Here is a 26,042-nt window from a genome sequence, read left to right as displayed (position 1 = left end):
GCAACTAGGCCCGTGAGCCACAACTACTGAGCCTGCGCGTCTGGAGCCTGCGCTCCGCAACAAGAGAGGCCGCGACAGTGAGAGGCCCGCGCACCACGATGAAGAGTGGCCCCCGCTTGCCGCAACTAGAGAAAGCCCTCGCACAGAAACGAAGACCCAACGCAGCCAAAAATAAATAAATAAATATATAAATAAATTTATTTAAAAAAAAAAAAAAAAAGTAAAAGGGTATGCAGTGAATATCTTTCTCCCACCTCTGGTCCCCAGTTTCTTATTCTGCCAAAGAAATCCTTATGTGTGTAAAGGGAAATTTTATATATTAGCTATATTATGTTCTCTATTATAAATCTTAACCCCTTTTGCACAAATGATAGCATCCTCTACATGCTATTCTGCGCCTTGCTTTTTCTCCTCCCACTTTGTAGGTTGCTTCATGTCAGTTCATTCACAGCTTCCTCCATATTTTTTACAGTTACACAATTTCCCATTGTTCAGTTGTGCTGCATTCTCAAGCCATTTCCCCACTCCTTCTCTCAACAGGGGGCAGGAGTTGATTTCTCCATTTGATAATTAGAGGAGCTGGACCATGGAGTGGGGTTGGAATGACTGGACAGGTCACCACAGTCAGGACCTGAACCCAGACATCCACTCCAGAGCTATTTCCAATGCACTCGGCTTGGGGCTAGTTCTCAAGTGCCCCACAGAGAAAGGCTCTGGGCAGTTAGCCCCTGGGTAATGGCAGGCCCTTTGGATCATACCTCTCTGCATCCCATCTCCACTTGAACACCTTGGGCTGGAGGGGCCCCTGGGTCACCACTGTGGTGGAGGATCCTAGGAAAAGACTCTCCACCAGCCAGCCCCCTCCTTCCAGGCGGGCCATTGAAAAGACCTGGATCAGCTCAGGGGAGGGGCGAGAGAGCCCTGACCATCTCTCACAGCCGCTTGGGGCAGCCTCCATCTCCCCAGGGGCCCAGGAAGAAGACATTTTCAAAAGAAAACGCTTTCAGGCCCATGGACGTGTTGAGCAAGTGCCCCTGAGACCATTTTTTACCCAAAGATGCTCCAAGCAGATCCAGAGGCCAGGGGCAGGGCTTGTGGACGCCGAGCTGAGCGCTAGGGTCAGGGTGATTACCCCTGGGCCTGTGTGGTTCTAACCAGGCTCCGGGGAACCCCAGGAGATGCAGGCAGAGCCAGAGCCTGGCCTGGGCATAGCCTTGTCCTTCAGCCCTGCCTGAGAGCCCCTCTTCTTCAAGCCCCCCCGCATTTCATCTAAGCCAGAGATACCAGGCAAGGCCTGGGAGAAGGCTGCTCCCCCAGGGCCCCAGGTGCCGCCTCCCTCTTTCTCTTCCTGCTTGTTCCAGCACCACTCTCCCCCCAGTCAGTTCATGGGAAGAATGCCGTGTCCTCTGAACGGGGGCCAAGAGTGACAGGTGGTGGCAGTCTGAGCTGCATGGCCCCTGGTGTAAGAGATCCTCTCCTCCGCCCCCGCCTCCCTGCCTGCACCCCTGCCTCCGCCTCTGCCCACCCGGCCCAATCCCTTACAACTGCCCCAGGACTGCTCCTGGGCAGCCGCTGCGAGACAGACAGACACCAGGTTGCCCCTCTCTGCTCCAGGTGCCTCTCTCCCCTCAGTCAGCTGGCCCTGGCCTCCTCTCAGCCAGACAGGAGGAGGAATCCTGCAGCCCGACACACCTTTCTCTTCTTTCTGCAGCTAGAAAGACTTGAGTTAGACAAGCAGAAGCACACGCCTCCCTACCTCATGGCGACAGAAAATGGAGCAGTGGAGCTGGGGATCCAGAGCCCATCAACAGGTGCCAAGCTGGGGCAGGAGATGGAGGGAGGAGCTTGGGAAGGGGTGTTTGAATCCAGAGTTGGGCCTGTTCCTCAGTGGGAATTCTGTGCCTGAGGCCTCCTTTATGGCGCATGGAGGACCAAGAAATCAGGGTTATCTCTGGTACAGTGGGGCTGGATCAAGGGCCAACATGAAGCCTTCCCCAGAGAGACTGGGAAAACATGAAGTCCCCATTGTTGGCGCCTGAACACTCAGGGCAAGGGATGGCAGGGGCATCAAGGCCCACCAGGAGACCAGAGCCTCCCACACAGGGCCGCCGAGGTCCTGGCAGCCCATCTCTAGAGCCCATGGAGTGGCCCCAGAGGCTCAGTGGGACAAGCCCTTGCAAATTGTGGCCTGGGTGGGGACCTGGGCCTGGAGCTGGTCTCTGGCCAGCCTAGCTGGGGAAGGAGGCGTAGGAGGGTGGATCCTGACTGGTGTTTCACCTCCTTCGCAGACAAGGCACCTAAAGGTGCAGCAGGTGAAGGACCCCCAGCTGCAGAGAAAGACCCTGGTCCCCCAGACCCAGAGAAGGATCCTGATCCCCCAAACCCAGAGAAAGAAATTGGTCCCCCAGACCCAAAGGAAGAACCTCATCCACTCACCCTGAAGAAAGATGCTGAAGCCCTAGCCGCAGAGAAAGGGGGTGGTACCTTGGCCCAACCCTCAACCAGCAGCCAGGACCCCAGGGGAGAAGGACACCTGGGTGGGGGGCCTGCGGAGGGCAGTGCTGGGCAGCCGGCTGCCCTGCCCCAGGAGACCGCGACAGCCGAGGTCAGTGTCAAGAAGCCCGAGGCCAAGCAGGGGACCCCAGGCAGCCAGGACATCGGAGAACCCACGCTGCAAAAGAAGGCAGCAGAGGGCCAAGCAGCAACCAAGAGGAGCCCACCCGCCTTTCTGCACAGCCCCAGCTGCCCTGCCGCCATCTCGAGGTGAATGGCCCCTGGCCGGGAGCGGGGCGGGGTCCTGAAGTTCCTCTGTCTTGGGCACCGTCATCACTTCCAGTGCTAGTCCGGGTAGTTCTGATGTTCACCTCCCTCTGTCCTGGGCATCGGCCTGACCACTTTGTCTCCCTGCAGAAACCAGGATTTTGTGATAGTTCACAGAAGCCTGGAATGTCAGGCAGGAGAGGTCCTCAAAGACCTCTTCTCCAGGCATCTGGAGTCCAGAGTTCCCCTTACCCCATGAACTTGGGTCTCACCAAGGGCAGGATTGAGATGTCAGGAGGAAAGGATAACCCGTCTGCTTAATACAATTGTTGGTATAATATGGAAAGATGACTAATAACCAGACTGATAGATCATTACCAATACTCTTAGAACCATGATATAGCTCCAGTCTTATGGTGCAATCCGTTATCCTTACCTGAATGCCAGTCATATTAATGAGGTTATTAATGATGTATTTATCGTAAGCCACAATAATAACATTACCATATCAGTTTGAATTATGTGGTAATATAAATTAATATCATTAATACATTATCAATTGCATCACCACAGTTTTATGAATCAAGAGCTACATAACCTTCCTAATTGTTGCCACATAATGATTAACCAAATCAACAATCCTGTTAACAGTTATTAATGATCTATCAGTGCATTGATACTCAAGATAACAACCACAGACATGGGAATTCCCTGGTGGTCCAGCGGTTAGGGCTCCGCGCGTCCACTGCAGGGGGCACAGATTAATCCCTGGTCGGGGAACTAAGATCTCGCATGCCATGTGGTATGGCCAGGAAAAAAAACCCCATAGACATTTATGGTATTATTAACATCCCTTGATTTTGTATGAAGTGAATTCAGATGTATTACCCCACGCGTTTGGGGCGGGGGCAGGGGCGTGGTCATATTAGCTCCAGATTGCAGATGGGGCTCTGGGAGACCTGCCTGCTGGCGGGGCTGTGGCTGCTGAGGGCGTCACCTCTGTGTTCTCACTTCTAGCCCTGAGAAGCCGCTGGCTGAGAAGCCCCCAGATGAGGCATCAGAACTCATCTTTGAAGGGGTGCCCGTGACCCCAGGCCCCACGGATTCTGAGCCAGCCAAGGTAGCAGAAGGAGAGAAGAACCTCCCAGAAGGCAGCCAGAAGGAAACAGAAGAGAAGGCTCCAGTCCAGGCTGGCCAGGCTGAGGTGCAAGGGGACACCTCGAGGGGGATCGAGTTCCAGGCTGTTCCCTCGGAGAGATCGGAGGTGGGACAGGCCCTCAGTCCCACAGCCAGGGAGGAGGACTGCTTCCAGATTTTGGGTAGGCCGGGGCTGCCCTGGGGCTGAGGTAAGAGGGAGCGGTCTCCCCATGTCTCCCCACTTAGAGGACTAAACCCCTCTGAGCCACCTCATCCAGCCTGATTCATCTAAGTGTCACCCAACCCCAGGAAGTACGAGTTCCTGGTCCCCTTTGAGAGAGGGGGAAACGGGGGCTAAAAAAGGGGAAGTGGGGCACCCCAAACCCATAGCTAGAACGGGATATGAACCTGTCAGGACAGCCTGACTCCAGAGCTCACTTTTTACTTTCTTCTACTTTGACTAAAATGGGGCTTTAGAAAAAAAATCAGGCACCTTATTGGAGCAACACCAATTCTCTGGACAGTGGGATTTGAAGTCAATCTGTAGAAGGGCTCAAGTACCAGGCTTTGGTAGTTAAACTGCATCCTGGGCGGGTGGGGAGGCTCCTGGGAGCCATAGAGGGTTCTTGAGCTGAAGAGCACAGGTGTGAGTGTGGGGAGGGGGTGGTGGTGGTGACCACGGTAGCTGGGCACGTGAGATGGGGCAGGACTGTGGAATGGCCTTAAGTGACGACGGTTTATTCAGCGGGCAGCAGGGAGCCATTGAGCATGAGTGAGCTTGGCGAGCAGGTGAATAGGAAAAGGGCCTGGGCAGGAGTGCGGCAGGGCTGGGGGTGGGTTGAGATGGGGTCAGGAGAGCCCACAGTGTCCTGACAACCCCCCTCCTCCAGGCTGAGGTGCCCTGGGAGACCCGCCAACCTGCCTAGTGAGCGGCGCAGTGCCACCCAGACAGGGTGGGAGGGCTTAGGCGGCTGGGCGGCAGCCAGGAGCCCTGCCTCCTCCCCTGAGCAGCGGCCCAGACCTCCGGGCCTACTCCACCCTGCAATCACATCCTTGAGTGACAGACCTGAACAACCTCCAAGGGCCGCCTGATTTATCACCGGCTTCCCTGCGGCCTCTTGCTATTTATAAAGAGGTTTCCATTCCCTGTGACTCAGCCTGTCTGTCCCCATGCTGTTCCCCAAGCTGTCACTAGGTGGCAGCCTCTCCCTACCAACATCTCCATCCCTGGGCCGCCCCCGCCCCCCCCCAACCCCCACCTCTGCTTCTGGGCCAGGTCCAGGTAGGAGGCCCATTCCACAAGTGGTGAGAGCTTGCGGTGTTATTAGAGGGGTTGGTAGGCAGGTCCCATCCCCTACCGCAACAGACATAGTAACCCCTATTGGGCACTCCATTATAGATGCCTTTTTTTTTTTCTTTAATGGAAATGCAGATAGCTTGGGATGGAGTCTTCATACCTTATAACGTGGGAGGGTCCGAGGAGTCCAATCAGCCGTCTCCACTGTTGTGCCGGGAGAAGCTGAGCCCCGCTCTGACAGAGGCAGAGGCCTCCCAAGGAGGGTGTGTGTTGGTAGCAGAGCTGAAATTGGAAACTAAGCCCCTAGCCCCTATCCTGGAGCCAGCTGTCTCCCAGGTATCACTCGCTGAACTTCCCTGGATGGGGCCCAGGCCAGGCAGGAGGGTGTGGTGCCAGGGTGGGTCCTCAGCAGCCCTGGCACTGACTCTGATGGCTTTGCTCCGCTTCACAGATGATTGCCCACCACCCCCGGCCCCATTCCCCCACCGCATCGTGGAGCTGAGGACTGGGAACATCAGCCGTCAGTTCAGCCTGAACTCCAAGGAGGCACTGGGCGGGTGAGAGCTGGGGTCTCAAGCCCCTGGCCCACCAGCAGGAAAGCATCGCGCCCCCAGGCCTTACATCTTCCCCATGAGAGGCCCAGACACATGAGCCACGTGGACAAAATTGGTTCCACATGGTCACACTTGTGTGCACCCTGTCACATGGCTGGTGTGTCACTGTCACTCACACAAACACACCATTGGTCATTCAGTGTCTCCCATAGGAAGTATATAGTATTTTCCTGTCTGTCTCAGTTTTGGGCACCATACTGACCCCCTCAAGGCGATTCCTGCTTTGTTAAAAGTCCTGAAGGTGCCCTCCCCCAGGGCCCAGGGCCCCTCCCTGCCACAGTCTGTGAGCTGCACATCAGCGGCCATCTTTTGATGAGCCTACCCTTCCTGGGCCTGTGGTCTATGTGATTCAGCCATTGTCCCCGCAGTAGAGCTCATGGTTTCTGGAGGGAATCGGAGCTGGCTGGGATGTGCGCCCCCAACTCACAGGGAACAGAGCACACCCCCTCACCCCGTGGCCCTTAGAACTCCCTCATTCCCAGCCTCTTCTCTATCCAGTGGCAAGTTTGGAGAAGTCTGTACCTGCACAGAGAAAGCCACAGGCCTCAAGTTAGCAGCCAAGGTCATCAAGAAACAGACACCCAAAGACAAGGTAGTGGGGGTCTGGCTGTGTGGGAGGGGGAGGGGATCCTTGGAGTGGGTGCCTCTCAACGCCCTCCACCCACACATCTGCACCAGGGGCCTGGTGTACGAAGCTTAATGCACTGAAGATATCACACAGATAGACAGACAGACAGACGGATAGCCCTGCCACAGGGGCCTGATGCCCCTGACCATAAACTTGACCCCGTGGTTAGTGAATTTATCCTGGGGACTTACCCCCTTCATGCCCTCTGTTTGGTTCAAGTCAATAAGTGCCCATGAGTCCAGGCCCTGTACTGGTGCTGGAGGTCCCAGAGGGAAGTCAGTTGGTCCCTGCCCTCAGAGAGCACCAGGGTAAACAGGCCTCGAGGGCTCTGCCTCTAACACCCAGCCCAGGCCTGCTTCAGAGCAGTGTTTGTTCAAGGAGTGAATGAATGGCTGAATGAATGAGGCAGAGGCTCACGTGGAGTGAGGGAGTTGGGTGTGTGAGGAGGTGATGGTGACCTAGCAGGCTGGCATGGTGAGAGCTGTAACTCAGGAAAGCTAGGGCGGGGGTGGGGGGGTCACAAAGGAGGCTCCTGACTCATCCGTGGGTTCAGGGAAGCTTCTCCTGAGCGAAGACTTTGAAGAAGGAGGAGCTTTTTCCAGTGGGGAAGGCAGGGGAGAGAGTTTCAAACAGAGAAGTCTGTGGAAAGAAAGGCCTGAGGGCCAGAAACGGCAGGTACCTGCTGGGAACGCTTGAGTCAAGGTCAAGGCCAGGTACCTGCTGGGAACGCTTGAGTCAAGGTCAAGGCCGGGGGAGCAGAGACAACAGCACCTGCAGAGGCCTGGGGAAGCAGGAGAAGCAGCTCCGGAGGAAGTGCTGCAGCCCTGAATGCCTCACCGTGGCTCTGAGCACGTTTGAACAGCATGGATTTTCTATGTGACTCTGTCTTTCTCTGTCGCTTCCACTTGACAGGCCCTGGATCCATGTTATTGACTGCTGGATCCAAGGCCTCTATCATGGACCTGGCTCAGTGTAGATGCTCAAGACATATGTACTGTGTAAATTAATTGGAGTCAGCTGTTGGTTAATTAATTATTGGGCACCTTTTCTGTGCTGTTCAATGTGCCAGGTGCTAGGAAAATGGTAGTAAACAAGTCCTGACATGCTAGAGAGGAGGGACAGACAGCTAAAACCAAACTAAAACAAAAAGCAGGGTGTCAGGAACTGAGAAGTGTTAGGAAGAAAAGTAAAGCCAGGTAGGAACAGGGTCGATGGGGGCCATTCAGATAGGATCAAGTGAGGTTAGGCCTCTCTGAGGAAGTGGCATGGAAGGTGAGGTATCAACCAAGGAATGGAATAACAGGAAAAACGGAGCAGTCCAGGCAGTGATCCAATGCTCTGGGGGCATAGTTCTGGGGAGAGACCTGATCTGTAGCATTTGCCAATTTCCCTGGTGTAAATATTCCTACCATTGTTGATTTCCCGCTACAGATGTGACCACTGGTTTGCAAACTTTCTGAAAGTGACAAATAATGGCAGCTGAGACTAGGAAGGCAGTGATGGGGGAGGTGAGAAATTATTGGATTTGTAATCTAGTTTAAGGGTAGAGTCAAAGGATTTACTGATGGGTTGGATGAAGGGTGTGAGGAAGTGAGAATAAGACAGGAATCTGGGAAAGCTCCTAACTTTTTGTCCTGCACACCCAAGTGAAGAGTGACGGCCTTTTGCTGATGGGCAAGCTGGGGGCAACTCAATTGTGGGGAAGGGGTGGTATCAAGAATTTAATTTTGGACATGAGAGATTTGAGATGCCTGTTAGTCAGACATTCAAGGGGAGGGAAGGTAGGCAGTTAGAGAGATTGGTGTCTGGAGTTTAAAGGAGCACTCGGAGGTGGAGATACGGATTTGGAAATCAATCACATTTGGATGGAATTTCAAGGCGTGGGACTTGAGGAGAACGCCCGGGGGGAGAGTATAGAGCGGGGAGTGCTGAGCAGGAAGGATGGAGCCCACTATTCAGCGAGGGGGAGGAGAAGAACCAGCAAAGGAAAGGTGTCCCAGCAGGAGTGACTGTGTGGTGAGGACACAGGCTTGAGGGTGGGGAGAGGTGGGAGGCGAGGAGACCAGCAAGGAGGAGGTGGGCAGTGGTCCAGGCAAGGCCCAACAGGTCTGGTCAAGGGCGAAGGTGTGGAGGGTGGAGGGCAGGGAGTAATGATGCTCGGACGATACCCCTGACTTCCCTGGTCCCCAGGAAATGGTGATGCTTGAGATCGAGGTTATGAACCAGCTGAACCACCGCAACCTGATCCAGCTCTATGCAGCCATTGAGACCTCGCACGAGATCGTCCTCTTCATGGAGTAGTGAGTGCCATCATTGGGGTGGGGCCTGGGGAGGGGGCAGCGGGCCCGGAAGCAAGCCTGCAGAGGGGTCTGTGCACACAGCATCGAGGGCGGCGAGCTCTTCGAGAGGATTGTGGACGAGGACTACCATCTGACTGAGGTGGACACCATGGTGTTTGTCCGGCAGATCTGCGACGGGATCCTCTTCATGCACAAGATGAGGGTTCTGCACCTGGACCTCAAGGTACCGGGGTGGGGGCTCCCGGGAGGGGTCGGGAGTGGCATCCAACCACCCGAGACCAGTGTCGCAGCCAGCCATCCCTCCATCCCCCAACCCCTCCTCCTCCTCCATCCAGCCTTCATCCGTAGATTCAAAAAGGGTTTATTGAGCACTTAGTAAGTACCAGGAGCCAGGGGACACATCAAAGAGCAAGAAAGACCTGGTCCCAGCTCTCAGGAGCTCCTAGTCTGGTACTAAGTACTTGTTGAAAGGATCTCTTGCCCCACACTCAGTGTCTCACACGTGAAACTTGCTGATAAGTGTTGCAAAAGCGCCTGCCTCAGTGCAGGCCTCTGATAGGCACTGCGAATGTTTGTTCATTTATTCCACAAATATTTGTTGAGGGCCTACTAGATGCCAAGCAGTGTTCTAGGTGGTAGAGATCCAGTGGTGAACAAAATAGATAAAAACGCCTGCCCTCATGGAGCTTATGTTCTAGAAGGGGAGTCAGAAAAAGACATCAGTAAGTATAGTGTCAGTGCAGCAATACGCACGTGGCAGGCACTAACAAAATGTGTAGTGAAAGATTATGTCTCTCTTCTGACCTTGCTTATTAGTACCCTGCATGTAGCAGGTCAGGGAGAGCAAATAGATTTTACGCATCCCACCACCTCTGATCAGCTGGCAGTGGCTGTCTGGAGCTGAGAGACATGGCCGTGGCGTGGAGTGGGCAGGAGCCCCATGAGTAGCCCATGAGTAGCCCCATCCTTATGGCAGGTGTTTATGTTTGTGGGATCAGTGGCAAGGCTAGTGGAGAAGATGAAATCTGAACACTGATGTGGGTTAGCAAAGTGGATGTTCCTTTCATTCATTCACTTGGTAAATACGTACCAAGTACCTGCTCCTGTGCTACTGTGCACAGTGCTGGGCATGGGCATTACCATCAGGATGATGAGGACGCGCCCCTGTCCCACGGAGCCTGAATGCCACCAGTGGGGTGGTACCATCAGGATGATGAGGACACGCCCCTGTCCCACAGGTCAGTGGGGGAAACAGACATTCATACAGCAATAACCCAGTGAATAGATCATTTTAAACCATTAAAAGTGTTATGAAGAAGTACGTGAGAGTAATGGGGAAACATACAAGGTGTAACTGGAGAAGCAGGCAAGGGCTGGAGCATTCGAGGTCCAAAGCAGGAGATGCTCCCGTTGCTGTGGGCTAACACCTCCACCATGCTTACTGGGGGTCAGAGCTGCTCAGGGTGTGTTCAGAGTGTGTGACAGCCCATCGGGTCAGGTGTGCTGTTATCATCCCCACCGACAAGCGAGGAAGCGAGGAGGGTAAAGAGATGAGTTTCAGTGGGGCCACCGTGGCAGCAGGGCATTTCGGAGGCGGTCATAATAAGCCAGGAGAGAGATGATGGGGCTGGAACCAGTGGCAGTGGGGGAGGGATGGGAAGTGGTCAGATGATGGATGCATTCTGAAAATAGAGCCAGCCGGGTTTCTGATGGTTTGGATGGCGGAGGGCAGAGGGAAAGGAAGGAGTGTGGGTGACTCCTGAGTTTCTGGACAGAGTGGGTGCCTGCGCGGTGGCCTCGGAGCCTGCCCTTCTCCCGTGAAAGCCATTTTCTTTGGGGTAGGGCAGGGTCTCCAATTAAAATGCAGTGTCCTGGGAAGAAGGTCAACCTTAAGTCTCTGTATCCTAAAGTGTTTTTTTCAGGAAAGCAGTAAGTTTTTCATCAATAAAGGGTTTCACGTCAAGTAACTTGGGTGAACCACAGCCTGAAGGCACTTCCCAGGGCTCTTGCTGCAGGGCTTTTCAGGAAGTCCCCTGTCCTCCAAAAGGAGGTCTGAATCTGTCGCATTTCCCCTACCGATTGTACCCTGGGGCGATTGTACCCTGGGGCCTTTCTTTCCTTTCCCTGTTTCGGTGGAGCACTGGGTTGGGCTGTTGAAGTCGCTAGCATCCTGCTCTGAATGAGGACAGCAGTGTGAGAGGACCTTCAGAAAGCCTATCATTTGGGGCCTCAAATCAGATGCACACAAAGCCCAGACGAAGAACAGAACCCCATTAAACGAGGTGGAGGCCCCAGGGAAGTGGAGGACTTCTGCCCATCACAGGGGTCAGGGGCAACTCCCTCCCAGCCGTGTGTAGCCATGTGGCTGGGGCTTCCAGTGTTTCAGGAGGTGCTGAAAATCAGGGTTTTTGTGCAACATCTGCCTTTTAACCATTGTTAACTACTTACAATGTTTCTGCCCTGCAACCTCAGATTAGTCCTCTGTCCTTGTGTTACATGAAGAGGAAATGGAGGCCCAGAGTGGGAGGGACTAGCCTTGCATGTGACTCACATGTTCACCTGTGCTTGGGGCACAGGATTTCTGGGAGCCTTGGCTGAGTATCTGCTGGGTGCTTTGTTAGACGCTGAGGGTGGGGAGCAAGGAGGCCTGGAGAAAGTGGTTCCTGCCCTGGAAGAGCCCCTCTCAGGCCTCAGGCTCCTCCTCTGTGCCTGGAGCCTGCAGGTCTGAGGGTCTCTGATGGGCTGTCCACTCTGGCAGCCTGGGCCTCTAGTCCCGGGAACCTGGGACTTGGATGGACCTGGGCGGGGAGGGAGGGTGAGCCGGGTCAGAGGTCAATCCAGACCACCCCCTTCTCTTCAGCCAGAGAACATCCTGTGCGTCAACACCACGGGCCACTTGGTGAAGATCATTGACTTCGGCCTGGCACGGAGGTACCACCTGGGTGGGTGGCACGGCAGGGCCAGCCTTGAGGTGGGCAGGGCCGGGGGAAGGTCGGAGGGTGTCTGGGAATGGCCTGGGAGTTGTGCTCTGAGCTCTTGGCCTCACCTCCAGGTATAACCCCAACAAGAAGCTGAAAGTGAATTTTGGGACCCCAGAATTCCTGTCTCCTGAGGTAGTGAATTACGACCAAATCTCCGATAAGACAGACATGTGGAGCCTGGGGGTCATCACCTACATGCTGTGAGTCCTGAGGGTGCCTTTTGTTTATGGGGTTGGGGCACATGGGTGGGCAGCTGAGGCCTAGATTGCTTCCACCTCCCCACTCCCTCAGTCAGGGGTTTGTGGGGCGTTGGGCGTGCTAGGGCGAACCAGGAAAGGGAACTTTGTACCCATTTTATAGATGGAGAAACCAAGGCCCCCAAAGGCATAGTGTCCCATCCCAGGGCTCTGGGCAGCAGAGCTTTGATGACCCAGTGTACTCATCATTCCTCTTCTTCACTCTAACCCTGGGAAGCTGGGATGATTATGCCCATTTTACAGATGAGAAGAGTGAGGCTTAGAGAGGGGAAGTGACTTGCCCAAGGTCACCCAGCCAGATTCAAACCCAGGTCTGTCCCATTTGAGAGGCTGGGGGTCTTTTCAGCACATGGTGCTGCTTTCTAGGCTCTGTCCCCATCCCTGACCCAATCTCACCTCCCTGCTCCCTGCCAACCCCTCCCTCTAGGCTGAGTGGCCTCTCCCCCTTCCTGGGAGACGATGACACCGAGACCCTGAACAACGTTCTAGCGGGCAACTGGTACTTTGATGAGGAGACCTTTGAGGCTGTGTCAGACGAGGCCAAAGACTTTGTCTCCAACCTCATTGTCAAGGACCAGAGGTGAGGCTCACCCCAGGACACGAACCCCGTGTGTGCAAGCCCAGTGTGTGTGTGTGCCAGCTGGGCGGGAACTGGGCCGGGAGGCCAGTGGGGTGCTGCCTCCCTGGCCTGCCACCCACCCTCACTGCGCTGCCCCCTCCCCACAGGGCCCGGATGAACGCTGCCCAGTGCCTCGCCCACCCATGGCTCAACAATCTGGCAGAGAAAGCCAAGCGCTGTAACCGACGCCTCAAGTCCCAGATCTTGCTTAAGAAATACCTCATGAAGAGGCGCTGGAAGGTACCACAGAACTGAGGGTGGGGAGGAAGGGGGGGATACAGGGCAGGAAGAGTCCTGGCCCCACTAGCCCTGTGTCAGCCAGTTCGGTCTGGAAAACAGAATTGGCTTTTCTCTCCTTGTCCTGGGCTGGCTACTGCCCTGGGTAGTGGCCCTCCACCCACCCATCTCCACCGTAGGGAGGGGTGTCCACTTGTGGCTCGGGCTCAGGAAAAGATCTCTGACCCCATCACAGGCTTCCTCCCCTCATTTCCCAAATATTTCTTGAGCATCCACTACCTCTAGGCACTGGGGATACAGCAGTGGACAAAGAGACAAGGATTTCAGTCTTTGTGGACTTACTTTTGGTAGAGGATGGAGAGTTACTAAAAGGAGTTAAGGAAGGGCTCTAGAAAAAAATAAGGACGGTCAGGAGTTCTGGGGAGAGGCTGCACTTCTTAGTAGGGTGGCCAGGGAGGGCGCACTGAGAAGGAACATGTGAACAAAAACCTGAAGGAGGTGAGGGCTGAGCCAGGCTGGTATGGGGGGAGGAGTGTGCCAGGCAGAGGGAACAGCTGGTGCAAAGGCCCTGAGGCAGAAGCATGGTGGTCAAGTGTGAGGAACAGGTAGGAGGCCAGCACGGCTGGAGTGGAAGAAGCAAGGGGTAAGGGAGATGTCCAAGAGGATCGGGAGGCAGGGCGTGGAGGGACTCGGCCATGATAAGGGGTTTTTACTTGGAGTGAAATAGGAACCACTGTACTGCCTTGAGCAGAGCGGTACTCAGGTTGAATGAGGGAGGGAGTCCTGGAGGCTGCAGTGTCATGGCATCCCCTGTGGCCATTTTGGCACTGCACCCTCCCTGGCATGGAGCCCTCCTGGAATGAAGGGGACCTTGGGAGACACTCAGCTGTCCTACAGCTTTCCCCCTGCCCTGCTGCTGACTGGGACCCCTCTCCCTCATCCCTCAGAAAAACTTCATTGCTGTCAGTGCTGCCAACCGCTTCAAGAAGATCAGCAGCTCAGGGGCACTGATGGCTCTGGGGGTCTGAGCCCCAGGAGCAGCTGAGGCCTGGACGCAGCCGCACAGTGGCCAGGGCTGAGGCCACACAGCCCAGAAGGCCGGAGCAGACGGGCCAGATCGCCAGGGCTGACTGGCCAGGACAAGGCTGCACCAGGCTGGGAGGCTCGGGGCTCCCATGCCCCCGCGCAGTGACTGCTTCCCCGACGTGAGCTGCCTCGGATATGGCCTGATTCCATCCTGCTAATGCCTCCCCAGACAGGGCTCCGGCCCATCAGCCACAGCCCAGATGCCACGGGCCCTGCTGAGACACCACCCGGCTCACCTTCTTGGAACTGCTGCTCTGGTGACCCCTGCTTGGCCTCACCTGGGGCATCCCTGGCCTGGGCTTGCTCCTAGCTAGAGCAGGAGGGCTGGGGGTCCTGGCATATGGGGTTTCTGCAGTTGGGGGTGGGAGGTCCTTGGTGGGGCAGGAAGGCAGACGGCGATTCCTAAGGCGCAGCTGCCAGGGGAGACAGAGCAGGCTTTGTGAAGGAGGTCCTCCATGCCCCCACCCACCTCCCCACTCCCAACAGATAAGGCCTGACACACCATCTGGTCTGGCCCGGCCCCCGCCCACCTTCCTTGCGACCACCAACACACAGGAACTCTGTGTGAGAGAGAGGACACCCAGCCGGGGCCTGGTGGAGGGGGAGGGGAGAGGCCTGGAGGACAGGGGAGACCACCCCCGAGCTTGCCTGAAGGCCAAGCCGGCCCAACCCAGCCACTCCGGCCCCCATTCCAAGGGTCACCCACGGCCTCGGATGATGGCGTCAGCAGGCCCAGGAGGAGTGGGAAGGCCGTCGGCAGCCCCCAACCTGCTCTCAGCTTGTGCCTTGTAAATAAATGTACAGGTTGGAAGTGGCGTCCTTTCACAGCGTGTGTGCGCCCGGGTGAGGTCTCAGCTGGCCACCGTTCACGGAACACTGCTGCGGGCCAGGCGCTTTAGCGGCACTTTGTGCGCGATGTGGTGGTTATCAGTGCAGCCTCAGGAGCCAGACTACCCAGTGTGTGATCTAGGCAAGTGGCTGCCCCCTTTGTGCCTCAGTTTGCTCATCTGTAAGAGGGAGGGCACAGCACCAGCCAACATTTAGGGGTGACATTACTGTGTGTCAGGCTCTATTTAAGTGCTTGTATGTCTATTAACTCATTTATGAGGTCATGAGGTAGATATTATGATTATTCCTCTTTTACGGAGGGGGAAACTGAGGCTTAGAGAGGGGAAGGAACTTGAAGGTTTTTCAACAGGTCAGAAGCTGGGGCTTGAACTGGCCTCTTCTACCTCCCATAGCAAGGCTCTGCCCGCAAGCCCACTCTGCTTCTCACCGAACAAGGTGTAAGCAGAAAGCAGAGTCTCCAGGCGGAGCCAGAGGTTTGGGCCTGCAGTGGCGGGGGTCCTCCAGGAGGCCTGGGGGAGACAGCTGTTCTCCGGTCCCTCCCATGGGCCCCAGCCCGCCTCACCCCAGGCCTGTAAGGCAGGGGAGGGGCTCCATCTGCTGGAGGGGGCAGCCCAGAGGGCAAGAGAGCTTAACCCCAATAGGGTGCAGCCTTTCTGGCTGTGAGGACAGCTGACTCAGAAGTGGGACTGGCTTAAGGGGGGGCAGCTGGTCTGCCTGCTGGGGGCTTATTGGTTCCAGCAGGAATGGCAGTAACAGCAGCTCACGTGCACTGAGTGCTTGCAGGGTGCAGCTCTGGCCCAGCTCTGTGTGTTCACGTGACTCTGCTTCCAGTGACCCTGCACGGTGGGCAGTTGTGTTATGTCCATTTCTCCGATGGGGCAGCCAAGCCTCAGGGAGGCTAAGCCATTTGCTCAGGGTCACACAGCTAGTCAATGGCAGAGCCAGGATTTGTACCCAGACAGTCTGGGCCAGAGCCCCTGCTCTTAACCACCACACTATCTGCCTCTGAGAAATCTTGGACGGAGACCTTGACCGTTCATCCTTCCACCCCCTGCTTCCATGAATATTGGCCTGGAGGGCAAGGCCAGGTCCTCACCCCCACCCCTGCCCTGTTCCAGCAGATGGGTGCGGAGTCCCCCTACAGCAGGTGCCACATGGGGCAGGGTATGGGGGACTTTGGAATCTGAGCCTGCTGGGGCTTGCACTTGGGGCTTGGGGGGCCTGGGGAGCCTGGCTTAGGCTCTTGGTGGGAGATGTGCTTATGGGCAAGGCCTCTAGGGCTGTTGATCCCTGCCTGCCTGTCCGCCCGCCACCTGCTAGCTGGGCCAGGCCTGTGGTTTCCTCTGAGTTCTCTCAGCCTTGCTGGCCCCCGCCCAGGCTGAGCCTCGGCCACACAGCGTGATGATGAGGGATGAGTCACCACCATAGTGGAGGGGTAAGGAAATGAGGTCCAGCCAGCACAGAGATCCAGGGCCTGGATCCAGCTAGGGAAACCGAGGCCAAAATGAGAAGTCTCTCCAGCAGAGACAGCAACAGCTGGGACTAGAACCCAGGACTCCCGACTCCCAGCCCAGGCCTCAATTTCCTCCTCTATAAAATGCAAATGACAACGTCAGCTCCACTGTCCTCTATAAAATGCAAATGACAGCCTCAGCTCCACTGTCCTCTGCCACTCTGAGGGCCATTGTGACAATCCAGAGATGGGATAGGGTGCTCATTCACCCTATTTCACAGGTGAGGAAACAGGTTCAGAGAGGGAAAGTGAGCTGCCCAAGGCCACACAGCAAATTAACATGTCCTGGGAAGGAAGCCCACCCAGAACCATGGAACAGGGCTGACCACTGCCTCTGTCCCTATCTGCTCCTGGGAGCACATCTTAGAAAGCTCTTTTTGATTCATCAGGTGCCTCCTTTGGGCCTCCCCTAGTCCCTGGAAGTAAAGGATATGGACTCAACAATATGGATGGGAAATGATGGGAGTTCAGAGAGAATTTGCTCCCCCAGGGCCACAGAGCACACCCAGGAGAAAGCTGGTGTGGCAGCCCCTGGGGTGGGACTGAGTCTCAGTCTTTCTGTAGGCTGGGGCCCAGCCCCATGACCTGCACTAGCACTCCCATTCCCAGCAGCCTCGGAGCCACCCGAGAGAGGGAGTGGATCCACGCTCGTTTGGGCCCGCCAGCTGGAGCCAGAGCCAGGACCAAAGCTCCAGGTCTGGGTCTGGGGTTCTGCCAGTCCCGGGCAGCCGACGGCAAGCATCCCCTGCCCCTTCCTTGGTGTGCCCTGCCCACCCCGTGCCTGTGTTGTGGGCTCCCCCTGAACGGCGCCCGTCACAATGCCGATGCTGTAACCTTCCCTGCAAGGTGCTCTGTGCCCCATGGGGCCAGGGCCACGAGCTGCTCCTGCACAGTGTCCTGGTCCCCCCTTGTGGGCTCAGAAGGGTTAACACCCTCAACAGGACGGCTCCTCCCGACGGGTCCCAGCCCAGAGAGCGTTCCTCCAAGACTATTTCCTGCCTCTGGGCCTTGGCCAGGCCCACAGTGACCACCCCCATGGGTCTGAGGCCGCATCTGGTTTGGATTACACCAGGGCTGGTGACGTTGCCTTTTCCTGTCGGCGTCCAGTGGCCTCGAATTCCACTGGCCACCTTGGACCCAGCAGGGCAGCTGTGGGAAAAGATTCAGCCAGTGACAGGGCTGCCCCGAGGGTGTGAAGCAGCCAGGGCTGTCCTGAAGGATGTGCCCACCTGGACCAAGCGCCCGCTCATGCAGCTGCCCACACACCTGTTCCTTCCTTCACTCTAATGGGTGTTATTTACTGAGCACCAGGCACAGCGCCAAGTGATTCCCATGTATGCACTCATTTCATTTCCCCCCATGAGTGGGTATTTCCTTATCAGCTGTTCACAGATGAGGAAACTGAGGCACAGGGAGGTGATGGACAAGTCCATGGGTTCCCAGCCAGTAAATAGTGGGGTCAGGATGCAAAGCAGGTGGCCTGACTTCAGACTCATCCAATGACTTCACAGCTATTTCTTGAGCCCCTTTTCTGGGCCTGGCCTTAACCCAGAGCCTGGAGATGAATTAGTCATGGTCTCGGTCTTCAGGGAGTTCACAGCATCTGGAATCCCAGGGGTGGGAGGTTGGGGATCATGGTGAAGCTGGAAGGGCGTGGAAGAAGACACTAGCTCCTATTCTCTCCTCTCCAGTGGGAGTGACAGTCAAGCTGAGAGCAAATAAGGACCAGGCCTCTTCCAAATAGTGTGTGCTGGGGGTAGGGGGTGTTCTAGGCAGCTCCAAAGACTTGGAGCTGAGAACAACCTTGTCTTGGAGCATCCCAGGGGGCTTTTGCATATGAGGAAGCAAGGAGTAAGTCTGGAGAATTTGGTGGGAGTCTCAAATGCCAGGCTGAACCGGGGCCATAGGGAGCCGTGGAAGGGTTTTGAACGAAGGAGGGACATGATCAGATCTGTGGTTTAGAAGGATCCCTGCAGCCAGGGATGTCAGTGAGGGAGAGACTGGAGGCAGGGAGGCCAGAGGGAGGTTGGGCCATGTCTGCTTGAGGGGCTGTGAGGATTGTGGGGACAGGAGGTGGGAGCTGCAGACCTCATACACTGCCAGGGAGACAGGCTGATGACAGAGAGACTGGGTGCAGGTCAGGCAGAATGGGGTTCACATCTACTTATTTGCCCTCTCTAAGCCTCAGTTTCCTGTCTGTGAAATGGGATAATAGTACTTGCCTCCCAGGGTCAATGCAAAAGTGACATGAGATGTGCAGATCGAGCACCTGGCCAGGCTGCTGAGCTTATGCTTGTTCCACACCTATTTCTCCAGCCCCTACTTTGTTCCAGACACTGTTCTAAGTGCTGGGGACAAGCAGCCAGTAGACAAAAACCCCTGGCCCGGTGGAGTTTCCTTCTGTTGGGAGACAGACCCTGGACAGCAATAATGAACTTAGAGCGTGTTGGTGGGGTGGATGGGGGATGTGGTGGTCAGGGAGGCTTTTCTGAATGGAGACTGAAGGGCAAGAGGGAGTGAAGATCAGTCCAGGTAGAAGGACTAGCAAATGCAAAGGCTGTTTGGAGTGGGGGCGGGGAGGGCAGGAGCAGCTGAAACCAGATCACACAGGCCTGTAAGGACTTGGCCTTTGGCTCTGAGTGAGCCAGGAAGCCCCTGGGGGGTTCTCTGAGATTTAATCCATGGCAAATGGATTTATACATTTATCCACTCAGCAAATCTTTATTGAGGGTCTGCTATGCCAGCCAGTGGGTTAGGGAAGTGGATAAATTGAGTAAGGCAGACCCAGCCCCTGCCCCCAGAGGCTTATGACACAAAGGCAGAGACAAGCAAAAGGGAATGCACACAGAGATGCAGAATTCCACATTGCAACAGGTGCCGGGTGGAGGAAACAAATAGGATGCAGAGGTGGAGAATCTAGAGGCATCCAATCAGATAAGGAGGTGAGGGGAGGCTTCTCCGAGGAGGTGATGTTTAACTTGGGCTCTGGATGCTGAGAAGTCAGCCAGTGGGGAGTGAGCATTCCAGGCCGAGGGAACAGCGAGTGCAAAGGCCTAGAGGTGGAAACACTCACCGAGGAGTCAGCTGCCTTAACTCAGCTTGGGAGGGTGAGCCTCCTGTTTGTGTCCCGCAGAGACCAGGGCACTGGAGGACTGTGGTCTGGCGGAGGCAGCCCTGGCCTTTCCAGGGGCCACAGGCAGGGTTCTGGCGGACTGTGGGACTAAATGGGACTCTAGTCTGTTTTTAGCCTGGAACCACTTCCTTCAGCCCCACCAGCTGCCTCCCTGAGTCACCACCCAATTACCAGCAGGGCAGGAACAGGGCATTAGGCACCTCGGGGTCTGGACCTGCGGAGAAGGAGGTTTTGCCGTGTGCAACAAATGGGCAGAGAGGACTGGGCTGAGGGTACAAGGCCCTCCAGTGGGGCTGTTTCACGTTCCAGTAGTTGACATACACTATTATATTAATTTCAGATGTCCCATTTCATTCGTGTTGACTGAATTGTACACATATTGTGCAAGGTGAAGTTTCCCGCATGCCGGTCCTGGGGGCTGAAATCATTGCCCCATTTTACAGATGAAGAAACTAGTACTCGGAGAAGTGAATCTACTTGCTCGAGGTCACACAGCAAGGAAGTAAAGATGCCAGGAATTGAATCCAGAGCTTTGCGTACATAACAACCTTCCCTCCCCCTGCATCTTCCCACCTCTACAGCAGCTAGACCTTCCTGGTGGGTAAATCACATTAAGAAGACAAGCCCCCAGTGCCCAAATATTTATTTTACTTAAACACTTAAATTGCTGTTTCCATGTGTCAGATCCTGTTCGAAGCACTTTGCAAGTATTAATTCATGTAATGCTGACAACAATCCCATGGATATAGGTACTGTTAGTGTCCACATTTTTTAGATGAGGGAAACCCAGAGAGGGGAAGCAACTTGCTCAAGGTCACACAGCTAGGAAGTGACAGCTGGGATCTGAAGCCAGTCAGCTGGAGTCCAGAGCCCCTGCTCTTAGCTGCTGTACCTACTGCCTCTGGGAACCTGGCCTTTCAGGGGTGATGGGAGGCGATGTTTTGGCTGAGGCCTGGATTCCTGAGTTTGTACACTCCCAGTAGGCAGACATGCCAGGCTGGCCGACACAACCTCCCCCCACCGTCTTCCTCATTTCTGTGGTGGCCTCAGAGTGCCCGCCCGCCAAGGGAGAGCGTCTCCCCACCCTGGCCCAGGCGCTGTCTGGGGTGTGGGAAGGAGCTTGGAACTCCGGGCAGTGGAATGCCATAAACCAGGGAAGGAAGCGGGTGGGCGGAGAGGCGCAGGGAGATAAGATGTGGAGGGTGGAGGAGCCGCTGAGGAAGGCCCAGCCCTGTGGGTGGGGGTAGCCTCCCTGGAGGCAGAGAGAGCAGAGACCAAAGGACCAGCAGGTGAAGAACTTCCTGACAGCCCTTCAGAGCTGCCAAACTTGGGCGGGAAGGGGCCGGCTCTGAAAGCAGCAGGCTCCCCTTTCCTGGAACCCCCCCACGTGATGTGAACTGCTTGGTGTAGAGGGGATTCAGAAATCAGGCAGGAGACGCCCTTTCAACTCCGATATTCCAAGAATCTGAGCTGCTGTGATTAAAAACTCTGGAATATTCTGAAATACCACTGATCCTACCATTTTAGATTTCGATTTAGCCTAACTCTACAAGGCCCCGCGGCACCCTCTTTTGCTCTGACCTGCTGAGGAGGAGCAGGGGCTGGGATCCCCTCCTGGAGACAGAGCAGCCTCCGGTGAGGAGAGTCAGATGGGGTGGCCCCTGTCCCCTAAGAGCTCTACAGTTAAGGCAGCAGAGGGGTACTCCTGCCCTGCTGTGTGACCTTGGGCATGTCACTTACCTTCTCTGGCCTCAGTCTCTCCATCTGTGCCGAGGAGCTTTCTCTGGGTCGGCCCAGCTTAGGCATTCCGAATCTCTGCTAAGCACTGTCCACCCCGTCAGGTGGGGGTGGCCAGGCCAGAGGCAGGGGGTGTCTGTTGGTCGTGGAAAGAATGTGAGGGCAGGAGGCCCAGTGGGTGGGGTCCCCAGGCTGGGCAGCAAGCAGAGGGCAACATGAGATCATGGTGTCTGGGCCTCCTGGTCCAGTACCTCTGGGGATGGGATCCCTTCCAGGCTGTCCCCCAGGTTAGACCCTCCCTGGGATCCGGATTCAAAGAGTCAGGCTGCCCTTTCCCCTCACCCTGCAACCCCCTCACTGGGCAAAGGGAGTGAAATCAGGGCCCAGTGAGATGGGCACTGGTCCAGGCTCACACAGCAAGTCCAAGGCAGGCTCTGAGCCCAGGGCCCTGCTTAGGGACTGGGGCTGAGGGGACTGTCTTCACTTCTTGACTCTCTGGGGGGACCAGAGAGGGACATGGAGGGGGCTCATGCCCAGAGCTGAGTCTGTGCCTCTGGGTGCACTTGACCCCTCTGCATGTTCCCCCATCTCAAAGCGTGGGCAGGGGGTTGCAGCTTTCTTCCCCCCAGGCCCCCACCCCAGTTAGATGATCAACCTCATCGGGGGGTGGGCGGGGCAGGATGCAGAGGCCTGGGATCCCCGAGTCGGGTCAGCCTCCCCATCCTCCTACGAGCTCAGGACACAGGCTGGGAAGGGACTGGGGTCACCAGGTCTCCACAGGAATGCACCACAGGGAACAGTGCCCGGCAGAGGCCTCTTTCCCTGACCCAGCTGAGAAAGAACCCCCACCCCCCCGAATCTGTCCTTGTCTCCATAACTGTCTCTGCGCATCACACACACACACTCACGTACACAAGGAGACGTACTGACCCACACAGGCACACACGGTGGTGCGAACCTCTCCTCACCCGTGCCCTGCACTCACGGGCCTCCATCCCCTCCCCTTTCAGCCACAAGGCTGCCTGAATGCGACAGGACAGACCCTCTTTCCCTCCCCCCATTGCTCCATGGGTTCCAGGCTGGGGTCCGGCACACACGGTAGGGAGGGTCCGCACAGCTGGCCGGGCATTCTTCCACCCCCTTCTGGCCTCACTGAGCCCGCACCCTGCAGGTGCCCCCTCCACCCCGGCTCTGGAGTCTGTGGGAACCAGACAGTTGGGTCTGTCCAGCCGGGCTCACTTCCTCCCAGGCCCCAGGGGACCTGCTGAGGGAGGAGGGAGCCACAGAGACTGAAGCCAGCGTGGCCGCCTGCCCGAGGGGGGTGTTTTGGAGGGGACTGGGCTGCCTGCCCAACGAAGGGGGTCTCCAGCCCCCTGAGCATCACCTCATGGGACATAAGACCCTCCAGCAAAGACCAGAAAGTATCCTTGGCCCCCCTTCTCTCCCTTCTCTCCTTCAGTCCAGGTGGGGGGACTGAAGTTCCGGAAGAAAGCCATCTGCCTCAGCAAGTCTGGTGTTGGAGGGTATGCGGACAGTGAGGTTTCAGGTCCCTAAGTCTGTTCCTCTGATGGGGGCCACGACTATACCCACTTCTCCTGCTTCCACCCAAGGGGGCAGCTAGAGAAGGCCAAAGGTCAAGGCTCAGTCTCTTCTAATCTGTGCCCAGGGTAGCCACCGCCTCCCCCCATGAGGGAAATGCTTTCTTAAAGAGTCACCAGGAGACCTCAGAGAGCTGGGGGCTCGGGGAGGTCTCCCAGTCACGCGGGAAATCCAGACAAGGGAAGTGTGCCTGCCTTTTGAACCTTGGGTTCCCTGTCTGTGCAAGGGGTGAGGGGTGGCTTTTTAGCCCTGGCATGCCAGGATTCAAAAAAAGCCCGCCTCCCTCTGGGGGGGTCACCCTGTGGGTCACCCTGCATCCTCACGCAAACTGCAGGTAGGGGCGGGGGGTAGAGCCACACAGACCTGGTTTTGATTTCCTCTCTGCCACTCATTTGTCATTTGGAGCCGGAGCTAGTGAGCCCCAACTTCTTTGAGCCTCAGTTCCCACCACTGTTAAATGGAGATAACATTCCGTACCACCCAGGATTTGGTGAAAGGATATATACGAGCCCAGGACAGGATCACTGCCACAAATGGTCACAGTTATTGTGGCTGCTCATAATGTGAGGTGCTGAGTCACAGAGTTTGGGGCTGGAGAATCAGCCCCTTGGTCCAGCCCAGCCTCACTCCTGCCTGGTGTCTCTCCTGGTTGCATCCCTCCTCTCTCTCTCCCACTGCCCGCTCCCCCTTCCTCGGCCTTCCTGGGAAACTCCCTGAGAAAGTCCCCAGCAGGAGAAAGCCTCATGTGGGACATTTCTATCTGGGGTCCCCCGTCCCTGCCATACCACCCCACAATCATACGCCCCCCCACGGAGCCAGGTGTCCTGGCCCTCAGTCCCCAACCATCCAGCAAACTGACCCTCATCATCACACTGGCTTTATTGGCCCTGAGAGCCATAGAGTAAGTCCCAAGGGGGCCCTGCTTCCCCCACCCCCAAGTCTGTCCAGAGACCCTGGGTGCTGGCTGAGTGTTCACCACTCCAATCTTGGCTTCCTGTCCCGGCTGTTGTGGGCTTGCCAGGCCTGTGTCCTTTGAGAGCTCCCCAGATCCTAGAGTCAGGCTCAACCTGGAGGGTGTAGCTGGCAGGGGCTCTGCAGGGACTGCCTGAGGCCGGCTGGCTTCACTCAAAGAAGAACATTCCTGGCGTCCGGTATAGGCAGGAGGTCAGCCCCAATGGGTAGCCGGAGCTTCCCTGGACAGGGAAGCTGCCTGCAACCCAGGGTTCCTTGGGGTCAGCTGGCAGGGGCAGCGGGGCCCGGAGAGAGGCTGGAGGGGTGGGTGGTGCAGGGGAGGGGGCTGCTGAGGCCAAGAGGTGCTCAAGGCCAGGATCAGTCCCCATGCAGAAATTCAGCGCCTGCAGCCGGCACTGGTAGCTGCTCCCGATGGTGGCCTCGGAGGTCAAGATGGGGGCAGGGGCCTTGCTAAACCCCTCAGCCTCAGAGAAGCTGGCAGAAAAGCCAAATGCGGGGCTCGGGGAAGATGAGGTGGCCACGGGGAGCTCCCCTGGACCTGCAGGCTTGGGCGTGGGCATCTCCTTGGGCTCCGAGGGTGGCCGAGGCCTGGCATTGGTGGCGGCTGGGCACACACTGGCTGGCAAGGCCCCCACCAGACCCCCAAAGCTTAGGCCCTTGGGTTCTGGCGGCTCCAGTGAGAACGGGCATTGCATGCCAGTCGCAGCGTCGGGGGCTCCTAGGTCCTGGCTGGTGGCTCGGAGGGGTCTGCGGCGCACCTTGGCGGGGCCCTTGGCGCCCTCGGCGCCTGCCCGTCGGGTGAAGCGCCGGCGTCGGCGCAGGAAGCTGCCGTGCTCGAACATGTCATGGCAGTCGGGGTCCAGCGTCCAGTAGCTGCCCTTGCCCGGTTTGCGATCATCACGGGGCACCTTGACAAAGCACTCGTTGAGGGACAGGTTGTGGCGGATGCTATTCTGCCAGCCGGGCCGGTTGTGGCGGTAGAAGGCAAAGCGGCCCATGATGTAGCGGTAGATGCCACTGAGCGTGGCCCGCTGCCCCGGTGAGCTCTGGATGGCCATGGCAATCAGGGCGATGTAGCTGTAGGGAGGCTTGGTCGGCTCGGCCGCAGGGGCCAGGGGCCCGGGTGGGGGCTGCTGCTGCATGCTGACCGGGCTGGCCAGGCTGGCGGCTGCCGGAACCGCAGGGGCCAGGCACGGTATCCAGGGCTGGTGTCCGGCACAGCCTGCCCAGGCTGGTTAAAAGGCCCACTGGCCCAGCCTCCCAGCCTGGAAAGGCAAAAAGGGGTGGGCCCGCCAGGCTGCCCTCCCTTCTTCCCTCGCCCCCTCCCCCAAGGCCCAAGAGGGGCGGGCAGGAGAGGCCAGGATTGGGAAGCCGTGAGCAGCTGCCAGGGGTGAGGAGACGGGAGGGAAGGGACTGAGACCCTTAGCCCACATGTGCTGGCTGGTGGTGGCTGAGGAGGGACAGGATGTGAAACTGAGCGAGAGAGAGAGACGAAACAAAGAGAGATAGAGGCCGAGATGGAAAGAGAGTGAAAAGAGACAGAGAGACAGAGACAAAGAGAGGTGAGGACATAATAAGAGGGAGACAGGAACATACAGAGAAGATACAGGCAGAGACTTAAAGAGAGACAACGAGCAGAAATAGACAGAAAAAAGGGAGACAGAGAGCCAGCCCCACGCACGTGCACACAGAGTACAGAAAAAGAATCACTGAATGAGAGAAAGAAAGGAATCCACAAAGATAGAGAGGAGGAGGGAGATACACACACACACACACACACATTAATGAGAGAGGAGAGAGGTAGCATCTGTGTCTGAGCTGGAGAACAGGGAGTTCCTGTGAGAAAAGCCTCAGGGGCCTCTCAAGTCCCCACCTCCGGTTCCCCCTTTCTTTTCTCTTCCTCCTCCCAGGCCTGGGGTCTACTTTCTCCTCCCCACAGTGCAGAGCACTCGAGGTCACACTGTTCCCTGCCCTCCTAGCACTGGGGTCTACGAGGGGTGGGGCACCTAGGGTGGGGACGAGGGCCGGCCCAACCCGGTTTGCTGAGCCCTGGCGCCCTCTAGTGACTACTGTGGGGAGGACAGACATCTGGACAGAGCCATCCACCCTCCCAAGAGGCTCTCAACCAAGACCCTGGCTGAGCCTCCGTTTCCCATCTGTAAAATGGAACTGAAGACTCTGCAGCTGTTCGGGCTGTGGTGGGGATGCAACGGGCTCCCTTACACTGAATCCAGTGCCCTTTGAGAGCCTGGCACAGAGTAGGGGTTTGGGCATGACGAGGACTGTCACCCTGAACTGAGGCTCCCCGATAGCTGCAGCCTTG

At 56.8% G+C, this 26,042-nt stretch overlaps 2 protein-coding genes across 2 annotated transcripts; one reads left to right on the top strand and one right to left on the bottom strand.

The window, feature by feature from the left end:
- Nucleotides 1-1,471: 1,471 nt before the first annotated feature.
- MYLK2 (myosin light chain kinase 2) lies at nucleotides 1,472-14,727 on the top strand. The gene is made up of 13 exons (XM_082358854.1): nucleotides 1,472-1,614; nucleotides 1,712-1,811; nucleotides 2,289-2,763; nucleotides 3,778-4,079; nucleotides 5,646-5,751; nucleotides 6,307-6,400; nucleotides 8,627-8,736; nucleotides 8,818-8,959; nucleotides 11,597-11,667; nucleotides 11,789-11,917; nucleotides 12,402-12,554; nucleotides 12,701-12,833; nucleotides 13,778-14,727. The coding sequence occupies exons 2-13, from the start codon at nucleotides 1,760-1,762 to the stop codon at nucleotides 13,856-13,858; spliced, it is 1,848 nt and encodes a 615-aa protein (XP_082214980.1). The 5' UTR covers nucleotides 1,472-1,614; nucleotides 1,712-1,759; the 3' UTR covers nucleotides 13,859-14,727.
- An 8,881-nt stretch (nucleotides 14,728-23,608) lies between these two features.
- FOXS1 (forkhead box S1) lies at nucleotides 23,609-25,059 on the bottom strand. The gene has a single exon (XM_082358910.1). It carries the CDS (start codon nucleotides 24,859-24,861, stop codon nucleotides 23,869-23,871), a length of 993 nt encoding a protein of 330 aa, XP_082215036.1. The 5' UTR covers nucleotides 24,862-25,059; the 3' UTR covers nucleotides 23,609-23,868.
- Nucleotides 25,060-26,042: the final 983 nt, after the last annotated feature.

The sequence above is a fragment of the Balaenoptera borealis genome (assembly GCF_965194805.1).
Source record: "Balaenoptera borealis genome assembly, chromosome: 16".
Taxonomy (NCBI): Eukaryota; Metazoa; Chordata; class Mammalia; order Artiodactyla; family Balaenopteridae; genus Balaenoptera; species Balaenoptera borealis.
The sequence above is the reverse complement of the archived record's forward strand: the minus strand, read 5'-3'. Positions and strand labels throughout refer to the sequence as shown.

Bases quoted from the DNA above. Each gene is read 5' to 3' on its own strand.
- MYLK2 (XM_082358854.1), top strand. From the start codon at position 1,760: ATGGCGACAGAAAATGGAGCAGTGGAGCTGGGGATCCAGAGCCCATCA. The intron at 1,812-2,288 runs GTGCCAAGCTGG...CCTCCTTCGCAG, and splicing joins GATCCAGAGCCCATCAACAG to ACAAGGCACCTAAAGGTGCA. The intron at 6,401-8,626 runs GTAGTGGGGGTC...CCTGGTCCCCAG, and splicing joins AACAGACACCCAAAGACAAG to GAAATGGTGATGCTTGAGAT.
- FOXS1 (XM_082358910.1), bottom strand. From the start codon at position 24,861: ATGCAGCAGCAGCCCCCACCCGGGCCCCTGGCCCCTGCGGCCGAGCCG.